This window comes from Tamandua tetradactyla, chromosome 23 (assembly GCF_023851605.1).
Source record: "Tamandua tetradactyla isolate mTamTet1 chromosome 23, mTamTet1.pri, whole genome shotgun sequence".
In the NCBI taxonomy this organism is placed as follows: Eukaryota; Metazoa; Chordata; class Mammalia; order Pilosa; family Myrmecophagidae; genus Tamandua; species Tamandua tetradactyla.
In genome coordinates, this window is record NC_135349.1 from 25,989,646 (window position 1) to 26,014,333 (window position 24,688).

Sequence of the window (24,688 nt, forward strand, 5' to 3'; positions counted from 1 at the left end):
CCTCAGCTCCTTCATTTTCTCTGCTGTTCACTGTGTGTTAGCCTAAGCACACTGAATTTTGATCTGCCTGAGGGCTAATGTACATGCCATTCCTTCTGCTTAGAATGTTCTGCCCTCAAATCTTAACATCACCACCCCCTCATCATTCAAATTTCAACTCAGCTCCTCAATTAGCATCCCTATGTTGCCCAGCACCATCATGTTACTCTTTTCAGCACCACAATTTATCTAAGTATTTATTTATGTCAGTCTTTTCTCACCAGACTTTAAACCCCTCAAGGGCAGGGACTCTGTCCATCTTGTTCTTAGCTGCATCTTTAAGGTCTAGAGTGTGCCTTCCACAGAGTAGTTCCTACAAATACACGCTGACTGATATACTGTCCTGTTGGGTTTGAAGCTCTAAGCCCTGACCTATGTCATCAAATACATGGCCCAGCACAGCTGCTCAGGATGTGGACTCCCGCTGACCATTTGGGCTTTAACTCCTTCTGCTTTCTGGATTGCAGCCACACATCATGCTTCCTGGCCATATCACTTGCTTCCCAGAATAGGTATGCTCTTACCTCTGTAACCTTGAAGGTTCAGCTTCCTTACCCTGTCTCCAACATTCGCCCAAACTATTGCTAATCAAGACTTCCTAAGAGTTTCCTCCTAGTTATCACAGTGTATGCCCCATTCACAGCCAGAGGCCTTGACAGGCAGAATTTCTCTCTGTCAGAGCAGTTCAGAGTGTCATTGTTCATTTTCTTATCTTTTTCCTTCAGTAGACTGTGATCTCCTTGGAGATAGAATCCATTTTTACTTATCTTGGTGTCTTTGGTACTTTACATAATGTTTAATTGGTATTTATTAACCTGTTTGATAGGCACAGTCAGCAAATCAGGTCCAGCTAGAGTCATTGAATCAGCTAGTTGGCAACAATTAAGAAAAACATTTGAAATGTTATAGTACAGGGTAGTAAATGAATCTGAGTAAAAGAAAAGTAAAAAGCGGCAATCCAGCTCCCCTATTTTCAAACATTTTTTCTGATTGCCCTCTTCCAATTTAATTTAATGAACCTATTTTGGAACCTGAGAGCACAGGCCCTAAATTTGTAGCATTCAGACAGTAAAGTGGGCTATTTTTCTTTCAAATGTATTCACAACCTAACATTCTTTTTAAAGACATAGTATAAAGATATCCATGACTTATGCAGAAGACTAATTAAAGGTCACAAAGAATGTGAAGGAAGCTGCAATTAAGTCAAAATGGAGATAGCCTCTTATTTTTCCTCTCACTTAGGTGTAGACAGAAAGTTATGTGCTGTGGGGAAGGAGGAAGGAAACCTGTTAAACTGTGGACTGTGACTGAAGACAGACCTTGTGACCAGGCAACAATAAACAGTAGGACTGGGAACAGCAAATGTTGACTCAAACAAGAAGTATCAGTAGCTTGTGAGCTATTATATATGACCCTTGGTGAATTTGATCCAAGAAAGGGAGATCCTCCAATTGAGTATCTCCATACCAAGGAGTGAGTGAGTGATTGGTTCTCTGCCAGGACATTCTTGTAGGAATTCACTGCTGCAGGCCTAGACCCTGAAGTATATCAACAGAGTGGACCAGTGTGCCCAAGTCAGTGTAAATGAACAGGCACTATAGTGGAGGCTCAATTTAAGTGGTAGGGATGCACAGTTAAGCATGTTAGGTCTCAGCAGAGAAGTTAGTATCTTAAAACACCTTTCTAGGAAATGCTCTCTGCCCTTCTTTGGAGCATTGTTTTTCATACATCATGCCAGTAGGAACTAATGATTTGTCCAAGGTCTTCAACTAGACGACAGGTCCACTGACTACACAGTTCAAGGTCTCTGACTCTTTATTAGTCTGGTTCACTCACTTAACAAATAATTACAGAGCCCCTCCTATGGACCAGATTTATTCTAGACACTGAGAATATCCTGATGCACAAGTCAGCAATACGCCGGCCCTTGTGGAGCTTGTATTTTAGCGGAGGGGAGACAGATAAGAATGTCTGCAAATAAATATATATGTTTCAGCAAGTTTGAGTCCTGTGAAGAATCAGGAAATGATCTAGAGGAATTTGGTGGTGGTGGGGAATGGAGCACTAGTTAGCATTTTCCAGAAAGCCTGAGGAGTTGACATTTGAACTATGACCTGAATGATAGGAAGGAAACATTCACCTGAGGGTCTGGGAAAAAGGAAAGCTGCACAGAGGAAATAACAAGGGTGACAACTCCTGAGGCTTGTTTTAAAGAATAGAAAAAGGCCATTGTGGGTGAGGGGGAGAATGGTAGGAGATGAAATCAGCAAGGAAGAGAAGAACCAAATCGTGTAGCATCCTCCAGGCCAAGGATTTGCATCTGCTTTGGTAAGACCTGCGAGGGCTTTAAGCAAGGAATTAATAAGATTGGTTTGCTCAGTTTAAATACTGGAAACTTGCCTAATTTGGGGATATTATGAACTTTGAAGAAGCAGAAAATGATAATTCTTTAAGGTTCAGCTGAAAAGGGTTATTTCCATTTTCTGAGAGTTGATTAAACTCATTTCTTTGGGTGTTTGTTTCTGATGTGCAGGTGGGGAAAGAAACTGATCATCGTTGCCTCTCAGGACATGCGCTACAGGGCACTGATAGGCTCGGAGGGGGACCCTGACCTGAAGCTCCCTGACTTCTCCTACTGCATTCTGGAGCGATTAGGCCGGTCCAGGTGGCAAGGGGAGCTCCAGAGAGACCTTCACAGCACTGCTTTCAAGTAAGGGGGAGGATTTGCTTCTCTGCTTGAGCTCATCAGGAGGCTGTGCCCCACCCTCTAAACACAGGGTGACTGTACTTACTGACTCATCTTCCCTGTCACCTAGTTTGTCCTCTCTCCACGGCAATAGGGAGTTCAGTGATTTCTTTTAAGAACCCCTAGGGTGGCCATATAATTTATTGTACAAGCCAGAACCCTTTAAGAGTGAAAAGTGGAACTGACCAGAGAGGACCCTGAGGCATAAATCAGGACCATCCTTTATAAACTAAAATATGTGGTCACTCCAGTCATTGGCCCCTGCAGGAGCAGAGACTCACATTTGATGATCCCTATGTTAACCTTTTTTTTATCTGCCAACCCAGCCATCCTTTCCTCTTCTTCCTCTTTACTCTTGCCTCTACCCCCAGCTCCCCTTCGACCCTTCCTGGGATGCCCTGGGGTGTGCTGTTTAGCTAAGGAATGGCTTTTCTTCTCAAGGCCTTTGTCTCACAGGGGCTGTTCTCTCCTACCTAGATTGGCTAGGTAGGAGGTGTATGCTCTGGTGCTTATGTTTGGACATAAGTGTACATTATGTACATTGTAGGGTGGAAATTACCCACGGCACACACACTAACACTGCCTATGCTCTGCTTCCCCTCCAGGGTTGATGCTGGGAAGCTTCACTATCACAGAAAAATCCTGAACAAAAACGGGCTCATTACTATGCAGTCCCACGTGATCCGATTGCCTACAGGAGCCCAGCAGCACTCAATCCTCCTCCTCCTGAACAGATTCCACGGGGACAGGTACAGTGGGTGCCGACAAAACATTTCATTGCTTTTAGATTGCAGACACATGTGTCATGACTTTAAAAATCATAGATGCCAAATCAGAATGTGGCTATAGCTTTTATTTATTTATTTTATTATTTATTTTTTAGTTGCCATTTATCTTCCATGTTGCTATTCTACAACCTCAACTTGTAGTTCACTCCTCATGGTCCAAGATGGCTGCCTGAGTTCCAGACATCAAGTCTGCATTCTAGTTATCCAGAAAGAGGAAGTAAAAAAGAAAGACAGGCTTTCTCCCTTTTTGGACACTGTTCAGTAATTGAATACAGCATTTTTTTTACATATTATTGGCCAGAAGTTAGTCACATGGTTGTACCTAGCTGCAAGTAATGGGGGGGAAAGGTAATCTTTATTCCAGATTAAGAATTGAAGTTATATTACTCAGGAGAAAAAGAAGATTAGGCATTGGGATATAGATTTTTTTCAAAAAAGTTTTTACTGCTTATTTCTGTCTGATATTAAAAATAAGTCATATTCATTTTAGAAAACCTGGATATTATACAGAAAAATAGCAAAGACTACCTATCACCCCCACAACCCAACAATAAGCACTGTTAGGCTTTTGGTGAGTTTTTTTGTTTTGTTTTGCTTTTTTTCCAGTAAAAATGAAACTAAGTTGAATTTGATTTGTTATGCTGGCAAAGTTATAGTTGAATTATGTAAGTTTCAGATTGGGTGTTTTTACATCACGCAGCCATAATAAGCAACCCAGATGGATGAGACGGTGAGAGTCTGTTCAGATGATCACTATGCATGGTGTTGCTATTACAGCTGTTTCATAGCCCTGACAATACAGCAAGCTGGTAAAGTATGCACATTCCCTCTGAAGACCACGGAGTCTCAGAAACGAGTAGGTTATCTTTGGCTCTTTAATCCTCACTTTTGAGGTGACTAATTACTTGGCATAGGAATGGGAAAAAAATATATACTCACCACTTGCAGAGAGATCTCAGCCTATATTCCACAACCTCATGCCTTTGTGGGAAAGGCAGAAACCAGGGTGAGGGAAGGTTGAGCTGGTGCAGAGCCTAGGATAAGGGATACTGGGGTGAGTGAGCTGCAAGCCCTGCTGTGCCTGGCCACCAGGGGCTCCATGATGGAAGCAGGCAATGCTGGGGAATTTAGGAGGTGAGTGCACAGACCTGTCCCTAAACCACAGGAAATGATACTTTGATGATCCCCTAACCAGGTGACAGGGGTGCTACCCTTTGTATAATCCCGTGACTTAGGTGTAGCCTTCTAAAGGTAGGAGAGGTGAGCATTCATGATTAAGTATAAGTTGCAGCACCCACTACATCACACAGGGCTCAGCACAAAGAAGCTGCTTACTACATATGTGGAGACTGACTGTTGACTAAAGTTTCCAGGAGTGAAAATTGTGTCCTCCTGACAATATTTCAGTATTCCTAATTTCCCTACAAACCTCTACACTGTTGAAAATGTTCTGGACCTCTAATTTGCCTTTAAACCTTTGTTTTGGAAATATTATATTGGAGAGAATCCTGCTTCATGAATTCATTAGCTAGCCGTACTCTCCATTAGTTATATAACTGTATCACCAAGTGTATAACTGGTGCATATAGCCAGTGATCTTCCGAGAACACATGGGAGCAGCCATGAATGGACGAGAGGACACTAGATTAAGTCAGGATCTGTATTTAAATCTTTGCTACTTGGGTAAAGTCACTTGATTTCTTTGAACCTCTGTTTCCTCTTTAAAATGACTGTGTCACAGTGTCTGGTACTAATTCACCTTCAGTAAGTTTGCCCCTTCATTTATCTTTTCATTCATGTAGAGACAGTAAAAATGGAGAAGGGATACAGTCTTTGGTCCCATACATGTCCTCTCCCTTTTTCTAGGACTTTGGATAGTTAAAGCCAAGGTATAGTTCCCCTGTCGAACTTGCAAACAAGGTTTTCCTCCCTGCATCTCTCTGCCCAGTCTCCCCTAGGCACACACACTCTGGGAGCCCTTAGCTCTTCTTAATAGCTTGCTTTGATAACTGTTAGCTTGGAAGCATTTATTATGACAAACTCTTCACACCATAAAAATGAGATTGAGATGGGGTCAGTCATACCAGTGAAGGGGAGTAGAAACCAGGACTTCAAAATGGGAGAGGCATGAGAGCATGAGGAAGTATCATGAAAAGCGCTTTGAATTTAGAGCTAGAAGACCTGGGTTTACGTATTGGGCCTGAATTTTGGAAAAGCTAGTTAACCTTATGAAATAATTACTCTTCCCTTCCTCACCAAAAGATCTATAAGGGAATACATGAGATATTTCCTGAACTTTAAAGTATTATAAAAATGTAAAGAGTTTTTAAAAATCATTTCATTGTAGTCTTTGCCACTGAGTCATTAGGTGATCTTGGACATGAGACTGAACTGCTCAAACCTCAGTCTCTCCAGCTATGAGGAGCAGAAACTGAGCTGGATGATTTTTGAGACCTAAGACTAAGGTTCTGCAGTTTGATATGTTGTCTCGTAAGTCTTGTCTTAAAAAAACAAGTGGTCTTTCACAGCAGACTTGATAAAAATGGACTGCTTTGTCTTTCTCACAGGAGAAGCAAATATGACATCCTCATGGAGAAGCTTTCAGTTGTGCTGAGCTCCCGGATTAACCACATAGAGACCCTAGGGAAGCTGAGGGAAGAACTGGTGAGTTGCTTGGGGACTTCCCATGTGCTGGACTAAATTGGCTGTGTATGTGGCTTGGAGATCTTTGTCAAATAGAAATGGAGCTGACTATCCTGAGCTATGAAACAAATGGGATTCTCTTTTGTCTTATAGGATGAGGCAGTGCTCAGTCCTTACTTTGAATTCTTCTTGCTCTTGACTGACTTTGATTTTCCCTTGGGGGATGCCCTAGGACCTGCTATAAAAGTTCATATCGAGTGGAAAATCTTAGTATTTAGATTTACTTTCATAATCAAGCTTGTAATTTTGTTCTCAGTAGTTTTATACTGAAATATAATATAAAATATAGTATAAAACACACAGTTACTCTGGTAACTGTTCTAGGAATGAAGGGTGACAACATAGGGAAAAAAGCGTTACTGACCTGTTTTGCCGTTGTGCCCACAGACTGATAAAGACAGTGAGAAAGTGAGAAAGGAAAGGAAGAAAGCATGGAGGTGGGGCTGCTTCCAATCTGATTTAAACAGTCTTCAGTGGAAGTTGGAAAGAGCCAACATTTGAAACTGGGAGAGAAATAAGATGATCCTATAGGCTGAAAAGTAAAATTTGAAACTTTATTTTAGAAAAACTTAATGTAGTAGATTTTAGGGTAGATTTTGTCCCCAAAGGGACATAGTTTATAGTCAGATTTATAGCTACCAAGATAATCCTTCTTCTCACCCAGTGCTGCATTGGTAAAGCCCCAGCAGCTGGTTTCATTGTTCGGAGGGGCTGGGATCTCTTATCTATCACTAGGATTATTATACACCCAAGTCTTTGTAAGCAAGGTTGCATGCTGGAGGCTGGCAAGTCAGATTTGGTCTGTACAGTGTTATAAATAAATTTGACCCAGCATTTTAAAAAAATTGATAGTTTATATGAAAATCTAGGTTGAAAAATCAGAAGTTCTGGCAAATCTGGGCCTGCAGTGTCTCGTGGGAACAGTAAGCTGATGCTACTTATGCACTAGCCAGTTCGCCACAACCCTTCCAGATCACCTGTCAGACCCCGAGGCAGGGAGTCAGTGGGTGTTTGTCATTACATGTGCACTGTTTTTGTAGTAGAAAAGAAATATTTCTATTCCAGTCTCTATTAAAAGCAGAAAATAAAAGTTAGACTGAGATTTCTTCTTAAGAGACCACTATAGGGATAAAGAAAATTCCTTGATTTCCTAATAAGCAAATCTCACCACTTCATCCAGTTGTGTTACTTGTCTGACCCATGCAAACATTGGCAATGAAACCATCTGTGCTATAGTGTCACTTAGGATAGAGGGGGCTGGCCTAGTCTCACGTCAACGCTGAACTTTTGAATGCAACAAGATTTGTTTAGGACACTTGTTTATTCATTCAACAAATCATCTAGTGAATGTCCACTTAGAGTCAGAACTATGTTCTGCACTAAGATGATACAAAAATCAAAGAGCTATGCTGTGTGAATATAGCTCAATAAAATTGAAGTAAAAAAATCAAGGAGGATGAAGGTCTCACACTGTCACGGAGTAGACTAATGGAAGGGGCAGACCCAAGAGTACACACTAAAGATAGCATGCCTCTGAGCTCAGTGCATGGAGAGATATGCTCTCAAGAGACCTGAGAAAAGCTTCACAGAGAAAGTTTAAATTGACCTGGGCTTTGAAGATTAAGTATCCTCTGAGTAGACAGAGAGGAAATGGCACTTCAAGCAAAGGAAGAGAGCTTGGAGTTGTGTAAAGTCATGGTCCCCAGTAATCCAGCATGTAGTCAGATCACAAAATGCTTCAGCACAAAAGGAGTTGGGGGGAGAGGAATAGTAGGAGATGTGGCTGGAAAAGAAAGTTGGGACTTTAGGCTTTAAACACCTGGGGCTGGTGGCAGTTTATAAGTGGAGAAGTTAGAAGAGAAGAGTGTTGAGGAAGATCAGCTGGTGAATGGGGGACAAGAGAATGAAGTCCGGATGGTGAGGGGAAGGCTCTTGCCTCAGATTAGGTGGTGAGGATGAGGGCCTGGATTGTTTGTGAAACATTTTGGAGGTGAAACAAACAGGCTGTTTTGAGACTGGGGCCAGGATTTAGAGGTGAATGAAGAAAGAGCCTTAATAGGAAGCCCCTTCATTTGGCTCGAGCCATTCACTGAAACTGAATGGCACTATCAGACAAGCTCCATGGGAGTGGAGACTGTGTCTGCTTTGTTCCCTGCTGAACCCCCCAGATGAGGACAGTACCTGTCAAGGTAGATGCTAAGCAGTGCTTGTTGAAAGAATGTAGGAATAGAGAACATAGAAAGAGGCACAAGTTCAGGTGGGGAGGAAGCATGCAAAAATTGAAGTTTTGGATTTATTGAATGTGAAGATCTTCTGAGACATTTGCTTGGCGATGTCTAGCTGACAGCTGAGCAGGATTTAGGAACACTTACCAGTGGACAAGGTCAATACCATGAATGTAGATGCTTCCTTTTTTTTTGGTCTTGTTGTTTCCGTTTCTTTTTGCTCAGCAAATTACACTCGTCCTTGATGGCAGGCCACCAGGAGAGGAGGCAACACTACATCATTCTCCCTCATTTCAGTGGTGCAAGGCTTAGTACCATATGTTGAGGGCTGGGATTTGATGGATGAATTTTTCCAGGATCTTTCCATAGTGCAAGGGGCATGGCTAGATTATTGGTAGATGCCATTTACACATCAGTGGTTTTTAAATGAGCCATAAGTGAGTCATCTGTATTTCTTTGATAGCCGTATGTTCTGCCGCCCAACTGCTAGTGTGCTGGCTAGTCTGGGAGCTGATTATATACATATGTGGTGGTAGCAGCCCACAGACATTTGCTCCCTTTCTCTCCCCCCAGTGTGTAAGAGGAAACTGGTAAGACTCCACTAGCAACTTTTGGTCATGAGTGCCTCCTGTCTTTTCAGTCCCAGTGCTAACTTGTCTTACTTTTCCTGGATTGCAAAATCAGATGTCAGAGTGGAAGACCATAAATAAAATGGAATAGACCAAATGGAGAAAAAAAATTTTGATAACAGTTTGAATTGACAAATATTTAACTTTCTTCTTAACTACTATAAGAGAAAAGTAGCACAGAAATGGTGGCAAATGGCAGCTGCCATTCCACCGAAGTGTGAGGGCTGTGGCCCCTTCTGAAGGGAAGCAGCTGGAACTGGCTTCCGCCGGTCAGCGCTGTGAGGAGCTGCAGTCCCAGGATTTGTTGTCAGATCTCAGTTTGTCAAGAGAAGCAAGAAATCAGGTTTCTTATGTAAAATCTCTCACTTTTCAATGTTAGCAAGTAAATTAATTTTTAAAAATACATTGTGTAGAGGGTACAAGGGTAGTTCAGTGGTAGGATTCTTGCCTGCCATGCAGGAGACCCACGTTTGATTCTCAGCCCATGCACTTCCCCATGCTCCCTCCAAAAAAAAATTCAACAAATGGTGCTGCAGTAGCAGTATACTCACAAGGAGAAAGAATGAAATGTGACCCCTACCATACAGCATGCAAAAAAAAAAAAAAAGAAATAAAAGTACTTCATGTGGATGAAAAACCCTGCAGTTAGGACGCACTTATGATCATTTTGATTGTGTCGGCCTTGCATGAGAGCATTTGGATGAATATATTCATCATCATTTTGTTATGGCTTCACAGATAGACTACATTTTTAAAAATTTAACTGTTTTCTTTTCTGTCCCACTGCCTGCAAGTGTGTTTGCATGTTTAATACAAATACACTTATTTGGTTCAAAATCAAAACAATATATAAAGATATATGGTGACAAGTCTCTTATCTCTACCATTATCTACCTCCTTCCCACTACTTGCATAGCCATTTAGTATCTCTTTAGGCAAATATCAAATGTTTATTCTTAAAATTCATTTTTTAATGATTCAGGGAATCATTTTAGACTGAATTTATTCACCTGGAGAATTGTTTGAATCCTTTCTTGAATCTGTTAATTAAGATAATCAATTATTCAGGCCCTGCACTTGTGCCTGTTTCCATGACTCTTCGTAGTATCAAACGCCTTGCTTATACCCAATAGTAGCTTTGAAATTTTGTTTTGGCAGGGGCTGTGTGAAAGGACATTTAAGCGTCTCTACCAGTACATGCTGAATGCTGGACTGGCTAAGGTGATGTCTCTTCCATTACAAGAAATTCACCCTGAACGTGGACCTTGTAAGACAAAGAAAGGTAAAGGCAGAGTCCATGCTTCATATGCTCTTGGGTGTCTGGATGGCTTCACTTCTCACATTCTGCCCTAAAGTATAATGATTTTTCACCTGTTATTCAGCTCTCTATTCCTCAGTGCCTGGTTCAGGAGCTTTTCTGTAGAAAGTTCTCAGAAAAAATTTTCTGAATAAAAGCACTGCTAACTTCCAGCAAACTTCCCTACTAGGATGTCCCACTAACATCTCAAGTTCATGGTGTCCAAAAACCAAGTTCATCCTTTCTTTCTGACACCAAGATACTTTTCATTCTTTAGCCAGCATTTTTAAGAACCTAGTTTATGCCCTGTAAGGTGGGTGGTATTATCATTTTACATACAAGGAAATTGAAGGTAAGTGATGTTAAATAACTTATATAAGCTTAAGCCACCAATATGTGGCAGAGGTAGGGATTTGAACCTTCTAAGAAAGTTAAGGACTATAGGCTATGAAACTTTAAAAACTTTCCTTAGACCTTTATTTTCCCTCCATTCTTGAAGTTTTGTTCTATGCAGTTTACCCCTACTGATTAACAAAAGCCATTAAAAAAAAAAACCGAGGACCAGAGCTTCCAGTAAAAGATGATAAGTAGGATATATGCAGTGATCTGCTCTCTACCCAAAGTCCGCCATGATGATGAGGTATAAAATGAATGAACTCACCAGAACAGAGAGGATAGGATTAGGAAAGGAAATCATAGCAGAGAGTTGTCTACAACATTTTGGAAGTTCAAAGGGAGATGGACAAAAGGTAACTGACTTAACAGAATGGGTAAGCTCAATGCCCAGGAAGGGAGAGAGCCAAGAATTGGCAACTCAAAGCTCGACATTCTAGGTACCTTTGAAAACACAGGTGTGGAGGGGGCTGGAGACAGTAGGATTGGTTTGTAGTCTGTGTGAGAAGCAGAGGACTCCCAGGTCCTCTACCCTACTTTGTGCAGCCAGGTAAGAAGCTCTTTCTTGGGAAGACTTGAGATAACTCAAGAAAGGATGCGTTGGAGGGTTCTAGACTCACACATGAGATCTTGCTGGGGACAGGGTGTTATGCTGGAAATGGGAGTTTGTGACAATCTCCATACGCTAAAAAGCAAGAGCCCCTCAGCTCCCTTTCCCAATTTGATGCCTAGAATGCTGGCAGCCAAAATGATAGTCCCCACAGCCAGAGATTGAAGAGTTCATTTCTACAGAAACTGACCAGTCCAAGAGAAAAGTCCTCCTAATACTGAAGTTTAGAGGCCTACAAAATGGAATCCTCTTCCTTCCTCTCCCCACCCTCCAGAACACAGGGGCTCCAGGCAGTGTTTTAGTACTTCACTGGCACCTTAGGAAAACTCCGATGTGGAAGTAAGAAAAACAAACTGAGGAAACAAAAACAAAGCAGTTAACAGAAGAAATTTAAACAAAAAAGAATCTTCACAGTAGAGAAGAGGAAATACTGCATCTGTGAAACCGAAACAAGAGGCTGTAAAAAGGAGACATGCAGAAAACAAAGCAAAGAGCTCTTAGAAATAAAAGAAATGCAACTATTGCAATTAAAGATTTAGTAGAAGTGAAGCTAGTAAGATAACATTGAGAAAATCTCCCAGAAAGAACAAAAATTCAAAGAGAAAAAATAGGAGAGCCAAGGTGAAGATAAGTGAGTTTAAAAGATCCTACACCCACAAAATAGGGTTTCCAGAGAGAAGGAGAGAGATGGGAGAGAGAGAAGAAAGTGAGCAAGCTGACAGAAGAATGGAGGGGAGGAGATTATGAGAGATTATGCAAAGAATTTTCCCAGATCTGAAAGACATGCATTTCCAGATCAAATGATGTATCAGGTGCCTAGCATAATGAACAAAATTACCTATACCAAGACTCAAACATGCTGAGACTTCAGAAATTTGAGGATAAAGAGCCTCAGAACAGGAACATCAGACTCCTCAATAGTTACTGAAGTTGGAAAACATTGGAGCAATGCCATCAAAATTCTGAAGGAAATGCACTTGAAATCCAGAATTATTTATTAAGATATACCACCAATCAAGTGTGAGCATAAGGACATGTTCTTACAGGTAGATCTCAAAAAATCCATCTCCTATATTCCCTTTCTTAGGAAGATACTGGAGGATGTATATCATCAAATGACAGAATAAACCAAAGGACAGGAAACCATGGGATCCTGAAAGCAGGGAAGACTAAGGAAAACTCCAGGGAGATGGTGAAGAGAAACCTCAGGATATGAGAGCAACAATCAGAGGAAAGGGATGCAGGAGGAATGGAAATCCATGGAAATGTTCGCTTGCTGTGTGTGTGTGTGTGAATGTATCTAGACGAAACTTGTACTTCTTGCAGAGAGTCCTAGTGTGAATTAGTGATAGGTACATAGAAAACCCAACAAATTGGGGTGGGGTAGGAAATGAAGTTATATAACTCCAAGGAAAATCCAAAGGTGTATAAGAAAAAACAACAACAACACTCGGGGCCTGTGTGTTTGACTTTGTGAGCAGAGCATGTAGCCTGTGGAAGTTGGCTTTGTTAGCACCACTTTATCAGTTAGTTCTCCAGAGAAACAGACCCAGTAGGAAATATTTTATTTTTGTTTTAACTAGTCGGTTTATGTGATTGTCAGGGCTGGCAAATTGGAATTTCTAGGGCAGGCTAGCCAGCTGGAAATTCACGCAGTGTTGTTGTGGCAGTCTCAAGTTCAAAATCTACAGAACAGGCTGTCTTGTAGTCTTCACCACCACCAAGACAAAATTAAAAAGAAATAAAAGAAAATATCCATATTCATGAAAAGAAGTGATCTATAAAACTACCTACATTGAAGTCAAAGGGATTTTTATGTTTGTCAGTAAATTTCAAAAGTTACTCCAAGTTATACTAAAGGGAGTACATACTCTCTCTGTAAAGCATACATATCAAAACTTTCCTTCAAGTGGGGAAGTGGGCAAATTGGGGGAGAGAATTCTCTGTTTTATCCTGTATAGAATTTAAAAACCAGCACCCACTCTCCCCAACCCCCACATTCCAAGGTAAAGAGAGCGGAAGAAAGGAATTAATTTTTTGGTCCTGAAATTCCTAATTCTAAATTAATTTTCCCTTTTAAGGGACTTTATCCACATTCCCTACAAATAATTATCATAAGACTGGGACTGTCACATACATTCCTACAGTCATGGTTCATAGGCACCAAATCTCAGCAACCTGCAGCTGAAGGGAAAAAAATGCCACATTCAAACAATGAACCATGCTAATGGGTGCGTTATAATTACAACACATTCTCTATTAAGTTTCAATATAATATTTTTCTTTAAAAGAAAAACCACTTATCAAGATCTGTTCTGTAACAAAGAGAGCCAGAATATTAGAGAATCCAAATGTATACATTAGCTCTCTTACTACCTGAGAACAAAAAGCATTTCCATGGGAAAGAAAAACCAGTATTTGGCAACTGTATCATGGTTCTGTAATTATTTGGCATCCCTTGCTGAAGGTGACTTGCTTTCTCTTTTCCCTATATTAGATCTGGGCTACTGATAGCTTCCACAACTTAAGACCTAATTTTTTGAAGTACCAAATATGAAAACACATTGTGGTTTTCTGAATGTTATCATTGTTCCTAAAACAACTTTTGGATTTAAAAAATAAAAACAAAGCATCTTTAACTTGATAGGAACCAAGCATTATGGACTCATGGAGCGAAAATCAACAGGAACATTTTGCTAATCTAATGTACATTATGTGTAACCAAAAAGCCACATGGTTTTATAAAAAATAAAATAAAATAAACTGGAAGTTAGTAGGCCCCAAAACTTCACAAGTTCAGATCACATTCCATTCCTGGTGTCCAAGAGCCATTCTCACTGAGTTCCCACGTCTGTCAAGCAGATTAGTTCAGTTCAATGGTGATGGATGAAATATTTACAAGCATCTTATTTACAGTACTTCTTTCTGTAGATTACAGGTCGATTTTATTCTCTTCCTCTCCTAGTCAATCTGAGTTTGGTTTCCTCAATGAGAAGGGGTAAATCTGAAAATGACTGCTCAGCTGCTTTACCACCTGTACTCCGTAATGGATGTGGGCCAGGGTAAAAGCAGTTGTTAGCGTATGTAGGAGGATGCTTTCAATGTATGCGGCTACTCCAAAGCGCACCGCCACCACAACCAAGAACAGCGGAAGGAGAAACCAATTCAAAGCTGGACATCGGGTGCTGCTCATTTGACAAACAATCAGCCGGCATGTGCTGTTGGCAAAGGCAGTTCCAACCATTAAGTAAAATACTCTAGGATGTATCTCTAAAATATCTGAAGGTGACAGGAGGATCCACGCCGTAGACAAAATGAATAACAAACATGGAGAAAAGAAGGGAACCATAGTTTCATACACTGAATTGTGTTTCAAGGTGTTATTTTTATAGCTTCTGAAAAAGTTTAATAAACTCATCGGTAGAGTCACACATAATGCACAACCAATAATCATTGTAGTGAATAGGTCTCTATATAAGAAATTAAACAGGAAAGGTTCATACCAGGCCTCAACTCCCACAATCGCAGTCACTATGTAGACAAAAGAAATAGTCACCTGGCTTATGTCATATCCCCATGGCAGGAAAAGAATTCCCGTATTATACTTTTCCCAGTGAGACAGGATGAAAGAAAACAAAACTACCCATAGTAGGAGATAAAGAACAAAAACACTGACACCAGTTGGTCCTCGTCCAAAAATGGAATACACAGTTACAACAAAGTAAACACATGACCAACTATCAAGGCCATGGTCAAAAAGCTCCCTCAAGGGGGTGCTGGAATTGGTTCTACGAGCCTGCTTTCCATCCACACCATCTAGAGTATAGGCTACAAAGTTGAGGATGCCCGCTATAATCCAGATCCAATCAGGTACATGCTTGTGTCCTGGTGCTGAAGCATAAAAGTCAGGATCAAAGTATGCCATAAGTAGAAAATTGAATACAACCAGCAGAAAGCCAGAAAAGGTTATCAGATTTGGGGCCAACCAAGTAGGAAACACCTTTACTATAGTATTCCAAAATGGATGCATGATATATAGAGAAAGTGGGTTGGTATCCACAGCACTGTACTTGTACTTATCAAAGCCGGCCAGCTGCTCCGGGCTCACGTATTCGTAGCGGACCATCGTGACGACCCGAAAACCCAGCGCCCACTCGGCAGCGACTCTCCGCGACAGGCGGTGAAACACGAGTCTGTCTTGTAGTCTTGATCTGAAATGTAGGGCAGGCCAGCAGGCTGGAAATTCAGGCAGTCTTGAGAATTTCTGCTTCAGGAAACCTCAGTTTTTGCTCTTCAGCCTTTCAACTGATTGGCTGAAGCTCATCTAATCTCCTTTACCTGTAGTAACTGATTTGTAGATGTGAATTTATTGCATCTACGCAACACCTTCCCAGAAGCACCTAGATAATATTGAATGAATAACAGAATACAATAGCGTAGCCAAGTAAACACAAGACTTTTTGTCTCCATAGAGTTCCCTATTCTGGAATGTCTCCATGGAGACAGAAAATAGATTAGTGGTGGCTAAGGTGGGAGAGGAAAGAGAGTACAGAGGGACTGGGGGTGATAGCTAAAGGGTGCAGGATCTCTTTGTGAGGTAACAAAAATGTTCTAACATTGTTAGAACAGTTGTTAGAACAGTTGTTAGGACAATTGTTACACAATTCTGTGAATATACTAAAAACCATTGAATTACATACTCTAAGTTGGTGAATTGTGTGTTTTTTTGAGTTATATCTCAGTAAACCTGTTAAAAAATAAAATTAATTAAAAATAAAAAACAAAATAAAGAGGCATTTATAGCAGGGTACACCAAACTAAATTAAGATCATTAAAATGGCAAAAGGAGATATTTAAAAAGTTGCTGTAAAATTAAAGTACACAAGCTAAGAAAAAAAAAGAGAAATGAGACATATTAAGAATGATTAAAATGCAATAAAAATAAGTATAGAGGTTTCAGAGCAGAGAAACAAAACTGATAAGGGTAAGCATAAACATAAAAAGAATAGAAAAAGATCATCAGAAATTTTTAAAGCCTAGAAATTTTTTGGTGCTAGGAGGAAGAAAGATTAAAACAACTAAAATAAGTAATATTTCTTTCAGGTAAACATGACAAAGGTAATTAAAGGACCCTAGCTAAAAAATGAAAAGTAACTACTATCATTAATGTTTCAGATAAATGTAAAAGAGGCAGAAGCATTTTAATATGGTAAAACTAGTAAAGCCCGGAGCTGAAAGGAGTAGGCAAAGGGGTAAAATCCACAATGGTATAAATTCTTGTGTTTGACAATCCTGCTAGGGCTAAAGCAGCTCTCTTGAGAGCTGGGCCTTTACCTGTGTCAGTCCCCAGGAAATGGCCACCTGGGGAGAGGTCCTCTTTATCAGCAGACAGCCCCATTCATCTCCCCATGGGAACAAAGTGTGTTCAGTCCTGAAGGCAGTAGAAGCTATCAACCACCACCACAAGCAGGAAAACTTGGCTGCTCCACATGGCAGGAGAGGGGGCCTGGGGAAGAATTCTGGGGAATTGACCTGGGGCAGGGAACTGTTACAGAAATAGGACTGATGGCTGTCGATGTGGTCAGGGGCTGTGAGATTTTTCCTCTGGCCACCTGCTCTGGTGTAGCCAGCCACTGGCTCTGGGGGAAACAAAGGAAATGGTCCCTGAACTTGGGAGAGCCCAAAGGCTAGTGCTGGGAGCTTGACTAATGGTCGAACGGACAGGGCAATCATTGGGGCCGAGGAGGCATGTATGGAGACTGAGTAAGGTGAGATCCACCTGGAACTTCCAGTAGCAGAAGGTAACTAGCCAGGACCTAGTGCAGAAGGTTTCATCAGGCTGACATTGCAGTCTTAAACGTGCCTGGTTCAGAGCCCGCAAGCAAGGTTCACTGATGTTATCAGGTTTCTCACCATGTGATAGACACAAAGCTTTTTCCATCCTTCCGTGTCTCTTAAAGAACTTTGGGCACCTGAATGAGCAGGTACTAACTCAGCCCAATGGCTTGAAGAGGTGATGCTTGCACTGGAGATTGAAAGAGCTAGACCAAAAAAACAGGTTTATACAGGTTCCTGAACCTTTGTAAGCCCCCAGGTGTATTATTTTCAATATCCTGTTTCCCTTGATACAGTATCAAGTATATTTCAGCAGTTATAGTTAGTAAACTATGGGTTTGATGTAGGGCATACAAAGGGACTCTCTTTTATGGGGGAAATTGTACCATTTTATGGTTGGTTTTATGTTTTTTAGGGGTGGAAGAACCATCAAGCTAATATACCAGGCACTGTTCCTAGTGTTACTGCTTTCACTCAAATCCTTCTAAACACTCCCTGACATTGGTACTATTTTTTTCTCCTTTCACTGAAGAGGCCCAGATCTGACATCGCAGAGTTAGTAAGTCCTGGTAAAAGGATTTGGACACCAAGAGGGTGACTCTTGAGCTGGCATATTTAATCAGTGCCCTCTGTGCCTCTCCTGAGAGACTGGGCTGTATGGATAAGAAGACGAAGGTTGGTAGCCAGTGCCTGAGGTCCAGGGGGACACAGAGGACTGGAGTTGGAGACAATTCCTGGGCTCCAGGAAGAAGATTTGGCCTCCTCCTTCCAGGCCTTCTTCCCTGCAAGCCTTCTTCAACAGCCACCACAGAAATAGCTCTAGCATGTTAGTCCTAAAACATCGTGTTTACAGACTTAAAAATAGAATATTCTTTGCTTGGCAGAAAAGCCTTCTACAATCTACTGTTTTCCCTCTTCATTCTCATCTTCATCTGCATAACTTCTATTCCACCTCCCCACTGGCCTTGTCCTTTCACACCTTTCTGCTTTTGTGCCATCAGAAAATTCTTACTTATCTTTTAATACTCAAATGTCACCTCCTTTCTCTCTCCCTCCCTCTCCCCATCCTGCCTTTTCATGGTTCACAAGCCTTGTGCTTGCTTGAAGTAGTGCCCCAGCCCTCAGTCTTCCAGCAGGCAAGCAGCCAGGTTGCATGTGGTGAGCTGTTAGTGGATCTCAGGCCTTGTGCTGAGCACCTTCCATGCCTTGGTTCTTTGTCCTCATTCTCAAGTTATTTTAGACATGCTACTAGGGCTGCTCATGTTTTATAGATGAGGAGCCTGAAGCTCCGAGAGATGAGCAACTCCCCATGGTAGAGCCAGAATTCAAACCCAGGCTGGTGTGCAGCCTGAGCTTGTTGTCTTCCCACACTGCCCCAACCACTGTTAGACTCTACCCTTTGTAGGGACAGGAACCCTGTCTTATTATATGTTCAGAATGAATTAAAGGCCCCCAGCATTTCCCTGGCATTTTCAGCTGGGTCACTTAGAGTGATACTCAATCCTCAACAGCTGTGTTTTTTGAGGTTGTACTAATGAAAATGATGATAATAGCAATATCAACTATATTTGAACTCTTATATGCCAGGCACTATTCTAAGCACAAGCATAATTTTCATACCAACTTTATGAGGAAGATACTATTCTTGTCCCCATTTTGTAGCCGAGGAAACTGAGGCCCAAGAGGCATTATCACTTAGCCGTGGTTATGCAACTGGTTAGTCGCAAAGGCAAGTTCGCACCTGAACAGACTGACTTTAGAACCCATACTTTTAAGTTGCATGTTCTACCATCACCCTGGTATGTAGTGTGTAGCACCCTCCACCATCATTCTGGCTGCTGCCCTGAATCCTTTACTTCTAGCCTCTTCAGGTCTCTCCCCAGTCATCTAAGGGAATTACCCCTTCTGGCATGTCCCTTTGGCTTATTTGTCTCTGAATAACTTCCTAGCTCTGGCCAGCCCATTCCAGTTCCGAGCAGGCTTAGGCCAGGAGATACTAATTTCCTGGGTATGTGTGTGTATGTTGGGGAGTGGGGGTAGTAACACACTTTTAATATACATAACGTCTGCCTTTCTTAACCAATAGCATTTTCCCTTTGTTTTCAACTCTTAAAGATGAGTTCTGTTCATTTGTTTCCATTTTGCTTTCCTTCTTTCCCAGGGTAAATATAGTTGAGGGCTTGGCTCTGCTAGAAATCCTGATGAGATTTTTCACTGGGAAGGTGAAAAACATGGGTACTGCACAGCCAGTCTGAATTTCCATCTACAGTTAACAGTACCTTCTGATAGAATTGGAAATTCTGACCTAGTCTGGTGGCCTTGTTTGGATGGAAGGCCACTTGCTGTCATGTGACAACAGACCGCTTCACCCCTCTGAGCCTCAGTTCCTTTTCCTTACAGTGGCAAAAACAATAGCTTGTACATTCAACATGATAATTAAGTAAAATAGCATCTGAAAACACCTGACACAGTGCCTGGCTCATACTGGGTACTCAGTATGGATTCATGCCTTCCCTTCTTCCTCCTGGGTCTTCAGAATGCCTAAATTAAGCCATCCTTCCTTCATGTAAGGCAAGTCCGTCTGTCCTGGATCTTTGACACAAAAGGACTGTGTGGTTCCTTTGTGTGGAACTGCTGGCATTAGAACGCTGTATCTTTCAAATGCCTAAAATTCCTGTGCTTGGGAGTCTGTGCAGTTATATTTCTCCCACCTTTTATTCCTGGAAAGAAACCCCTGCATGCATGCAGGAACTAGTAGTTCCTCCAAGGGGGTTGCTGGTCATTGGGGTGGTTGCTCAGATGGTGAGGTGGACCCTGCTCCCATGGTGTGCTGTACTTCCTGCTGGTTCCTTCTTGCCCTTCTGCTTCTTGCCTTGGCTGGCTCACAGACTACAACAGCCTCCTTCAAAAGGCGAGTGTGAGCAGAAGGGATTTTAGTGATAAAAATTGAAAATCTGAGGCCTGGAAAAATGCCTGCTGGCTAGTAAAACTCTAGAACTATGAAAAAGGTGTAAAAGACCAGTGAAACTAATTCCAAGTGGTCCCTTAGAATTGGGAAGTATAAGCCACGTGCCAGCCACCGCACCCCATCCCTTACTCTATGCCTTGTCTCTTAAAGTTCTTCTGGTATCCCCACAAAGCTAGACAAGGGTGTTATCCTGAGTTTACAGGGGAGACAGTTGAAGCTCAGGAAGGTGAACCTGCTTGCCCAGGTTCACCCAGGAGAGGCTGGATTCTTATGTGCACACTGCCTCTCTGATAGAAGGTTTTTCCAAGTAAGATGCATATGGCATGATGTGGGGAAAGGGAAGTGGGCCAGTATCTTGAGAAAGACAAGGTACATATGCAGCTAAGATAAATAAAGCAGGGTTTACTTGCCTGATAGGATTCATGACAGAAAAATCAGCTGTGCTCTGTGGATAGGCAGCACAGTAGCTCCCACAGCTCAAAACCTCACCAGCAGCACTCTGGTGAGGCCGGGTCAGCCCAGGCTTTCTGGAAGTACAAGACTCCCACAGCCTTGGTCCTAGGTGTGCTCAAGCAGGTCTGCCCCTCTGGCAGCATGCTGGGGCCTAGCTTACAGTGCTTTTACCTGGAAACCAACTGTGTGTGTGTGTATGTGTATGTATGTGTGTGTGTGTGTGTGTGTGTGTGTCTCCCTGTCCCTCTAATTCACCTAAAATTTGTTTTGCCTCTACACTGGGCTAGTTCTGGTGATAATAAAAATAACTACTCTATTGGTTGAGAGCCTAGACTCTGGAGCCAGGCACTTGGGTTCAAATCCCAGCCAGCCACTTTCGTAGTTCCATCTCTGAATAAGTCACTTAACCTTAACCTCTCTGTGCCTCAGTTTCCACATCTGTAAAGTAGAGCTTCCAGTGACCTGCTGGCCTCTGGATTTTTGGGTCAGCACATATAGCATCTGTAACATAGGGCCTGACAGCCAGTGGGTACCATGTGATTGCATGGGCCAGCCCCTGTGCCACACATTTCATATTGACCCCAGGGGGCAGAGAACATTGCCATCCCATTTGACCCATCAGAAAACAGAGTTACATTAAGTAATTTCCCCAACATCACAGAAGTGGTAAGTTGTGGAACTGAGCTTCAGAACCAAGTCTGCCTGGTCCTGGAGCCCAAGCTTTGTCCCTGCATTCCAACTGAGCACTGTCGTCCTGGTTGTCAGGAGAGGAGGCAGATGGGAAAGCAAACAAGTCCCATGCCTTGTGCCATGCCAGAAGGCTGTATTGCCAAGTGCTATAGTCGCAGAGAAAAATGAGAACAATGAACTGACTTGGGGGTGTGAGAATCAGAAGCTTTGAAGGCTGAGAGGATTTTTCTCTTTGCCCTTTAAGTCCACGAGTGTACTAATAACGTGCCTCCTCTTCCACTTGTGTTTATTTTGAGGGCTGTTCTGTGTGTCTTTTCCTGGCTAATTAGCCCCTTAAGGAAGTTAAAAAGGAGTGAAAGAAAGCACGCTGGGCTGTTGTCTGAAGAAATGTGGAGTCGGCCTCCCCTAAGTGCCATATTGTGATTCCTCACACAGAAGGCAGTGTCTCTGGCACCGGGTCACTCTGTTGCTCTTCGTTCATGTCTACATCTTTGAATCAGGAGCCATATATCATCCAGGGTTTAAAGCCAGATTGCCTGGTAAATCCCAGCTCCACACTAGGAGTCTGGGCAAATTACTTAGCTCCTCAGTGTTCTCATTGGAAAATTGGGATGATAGCACCTCAGGCTATGATATAGATGGACTCATACGATACAGGTGGAAAGCTTAAAGCCTACGCATAGTATAAGGGTCAGTAAGGGGCATATTTTTATTATAAGGAGCAATAGGTGCTCTTGTGAATGCCATCTTTGGGGCAAGATGGGAGGATTTGGAAGAGGTTTGAATAGAAGACAGATAGGAAGTTCAAATGGAAAATGAGCTGGTGATCGTTTGTGCATGGGTGCTGGGTATACTGGCCAGCAGCACAACCCAGCCAAAGTTTTGGGCATCCCTGCTACCTCCATCCATTGCTGCTAGGAAATCCCAAAGGGAACCCAGCCCAGTACCCAATCCCAGTCACCCCAGCTTTGCCTGTTTAGATGGGCCCAAGAATCACCCTTGTTCTCCCTCCTGTATCCCATTTATGATAGGTGCCTATCATAAATGGTACCTAAATGGAAAGAGAGGGCAAGGCAGAGTCCTGGGGTGAAAGGCAAATGCTTATGGGGATGCAAGGGAAGCCAGGGGAGACCTGGCAGGAGCAAAGGGAAATGGAGGCAAAAAAAAGGCCTGCAGTGTGACTGGGGCTGTATGTTTCATATAAGGAAAAATCTAGAACTGGAGTATTTTCTGTGACTGTGAGAAGTAGAAGGGGAAATTAGCACCAAGTTAGTGTCTGAGGACCACTGAGGCTGGCTACACTTCAGCTAACCGTTTTACCTCTGACCGTCCTCCCAGAGGCTTCTGGTAGGTCAGCACAGGCTCCTTTTCAACAGCCGAACCTTACTTTGGTGGGTGTCTTTGACGATCTTAGGGCCAAGGGATGCTGTATTGTTGTGAGCTTCACCCGCAAGCCAGGGGCTCTGTCCCCATGAGAATCCCTGCTCAAGAGCAGGTGGTTGGACCTGACTCTCTACAGCAGTCTGCAGTGTTCTCATGTGGTGTTTCATACTTGACAGGTGAGGTCCTCCTTGCACTACAGTTTCTGTAAAAGAAGGTGCTGGCTTGTAGAGACCAACTTTTTTGCAACTTTTTTGCCATCCCTTTCTACTGTTGTATCCAAGGATTCTGTAAATCATTATGCTAACAAAAGCTATTGGAGAAATCATCTGTACTAGTTTCCTATTACTGCTATAACAAATCACCACAACTTAGTGGCCTAAAACAACATTTATTATTTTATAGTTCTGTAAGTCAAATGCCCATAATGAGTTTAACTGGGCTGAAATCGATGTATCGGCAGGGCTGTGTTCCTTCTGGAGGTTCTGAGGAGAATCCATTCCCTCAACTTTTCCAACTTCTAGAAGCCACCTGCATTCCTTGCCTCATGCTTCCCTGCCCCTCCCCCACCTCCCAACCTCCATCTTCAAAGCCAGCAGCTTAGCATCTTTCAGTCTCTCTCACTCTTACTCTCACCCTCACCCTGATCCTGCTGCTTCTCATACTCTTGTGATTACATTGGGCCCGACCAGATAATCCAGGATAATCTCCCTTTCTCACGGTTCTTCACTTAATCATAGCTGCACAGTCTCTTTTGCCATGAAGTTGTAGTAAGTCAAATGATGGCCTCCAAAAAAGATACGTCTATGTCCTGGAGACTGTGAATATTACCTTATTTAGTAAAAGGGTATTTGCAGATGTAGTAAAGTGAAGGATTTTGAGATAAGGAGATCTTCCTGGATTATCTGGGTGGGCCCTAAATCAAATAGCAAGGGTCCTTATAAGAGACACACAGAAGAGGAGGCGAAGTAACCACAGAGGGGTGATATGGCCAACAGCTATCAGAAACTGGAAGAGGCAAAGAATGGATTCTTCCCTATAGCCTCCAGAACTGTCAGAATAAATTTCTGTTGTTTTAAGCCACTAGATTTTTGGTACTGTGTTACAGTGCCACAGGAAACTGATATATAAGATAACATGGTCATCAGGTTCCAGGGATTAGGATGTGGATGTCTTTTGCTTCCCATACCATCATATATCATAAAATATCTTAGTGCGGAAACATTTCTCCCATGTTCGAGACCAGTGACCTTGCCTCAGTAACCTGGCCCCTGTCACTTACCACCTGATAGGAGCTTGTGTAAGTTTTAACAGCTTCTTCATCTGTAAAGTGCCTCCTAGTATTGTTAGGGTTCAGTGAGTTAGCATGTGGAAAGCTTACAGCTGTTTTAGCCTTTCTGTGTACCTTTCTAGTCCTTGTCCATATCTTTCCTTTATTATAACCATAGGCACAGGCGTGCTATTTCTTCCCACATCATAGTTTTGTTAGGTTATAATCTAGGTGCAATGTGATTATCTGGAGGTAGATTAATAGTGTATAGAGGTTGTGGGATGGTGGCCTACTATCACTTAGGCCTCCACTGTTGTGAAGTTAATGTTATAAAGAATGCTGTTATGGACCTGTTAGTACTTAAAGCCTTTGCCTCTTTTTGAAATATTTTCTTGGAATAAATGCCCACTCTTGGATTCATTGGATTCAAGTGTGTAAATATTACTTGGCCCCTCGAAATATTCTAGAGGCGCTATAGAGTTCGTCTAGATTGCTGCCATAACCTTATCGACATGGGTTTTTGTTAACTTAAGAGAAAAAAGTTCACCCAGAAAATGATGCCTACATGTCTTCTGGGTGCCTGGCCCTGCTCTAGGTACGGGATGGCAGGCAAGTTTCCTATGGCTGTGGAGCTGGTCTCCAGCAGGAGATGGCTGCTGTTT

The 24,688-nt window shown here is 42.3% G+C and overlaps 1 protein-coding gene, 1 long non-coding RNA gene and 1 pseudogene across 4 annotated transcripts in view; 1 reads left to right on the forward strand and 2 right to left on the reverse strand.

The window, feature by feature from the left end:
- GTF3C1 (general transcription factor IIIC subunit 1) overlaps positions 1-24,688 on the forward strand; it is a 114,266-nt gene that overhangs the window by 11,589 nt on the left and 77,989 nt on the right. For both annotated transcript variants that reach the window (XM_077141450.1, XM_077141451.1), the window contains exons 3-6: positions 2,573-2,749; positions 3,391-3,534; positions 6,141-6,237; positions 10,289-10,412. In XM_077141450.1, the coding sequence (XP_076997565.1) occupies positions 2,573-2,749; positions 3,391-3,534; positions 6,141-6,237; positions 10,289-10,412 (542 nt within the window). The remainder of the gene's footprint in view (positions 1-2,572; positions 2,750-3,390; positions 3,535-6,140; positions 6,238-10,288; positions 10,413-24,688) is intronic.
- Positions 3,618-7,704, reverse strand: LOC143667332 (uncharacterized). Its single transcript, XR_013167993.1, has 3 exons — positions 6,641-7,704; positions 4,513-4,607; positions 3,618-3,769 (listed from the first exon to the last, which is right to left on the reverse strand). It is a non-coding gene; the product is annotated as an uncharacterized LOC143667332 (long non-coding RNA).
- LOC143667330 (ethanolaminephosphotransferase 1 pseudogene) lies at positions 12,462-15,984 on the reverse strand (annotated as a pseudogene). The gene is made up of 2 exons (XR_013167991.1): positions 15,769-15,984; positions 12,462-15,641 (listed from the first exon to the last, which is right to left on the reverse strand). The product of XR_013167991.1 is annotated as an ethanolaminephosphotransferase 1 pseudogene (transcript).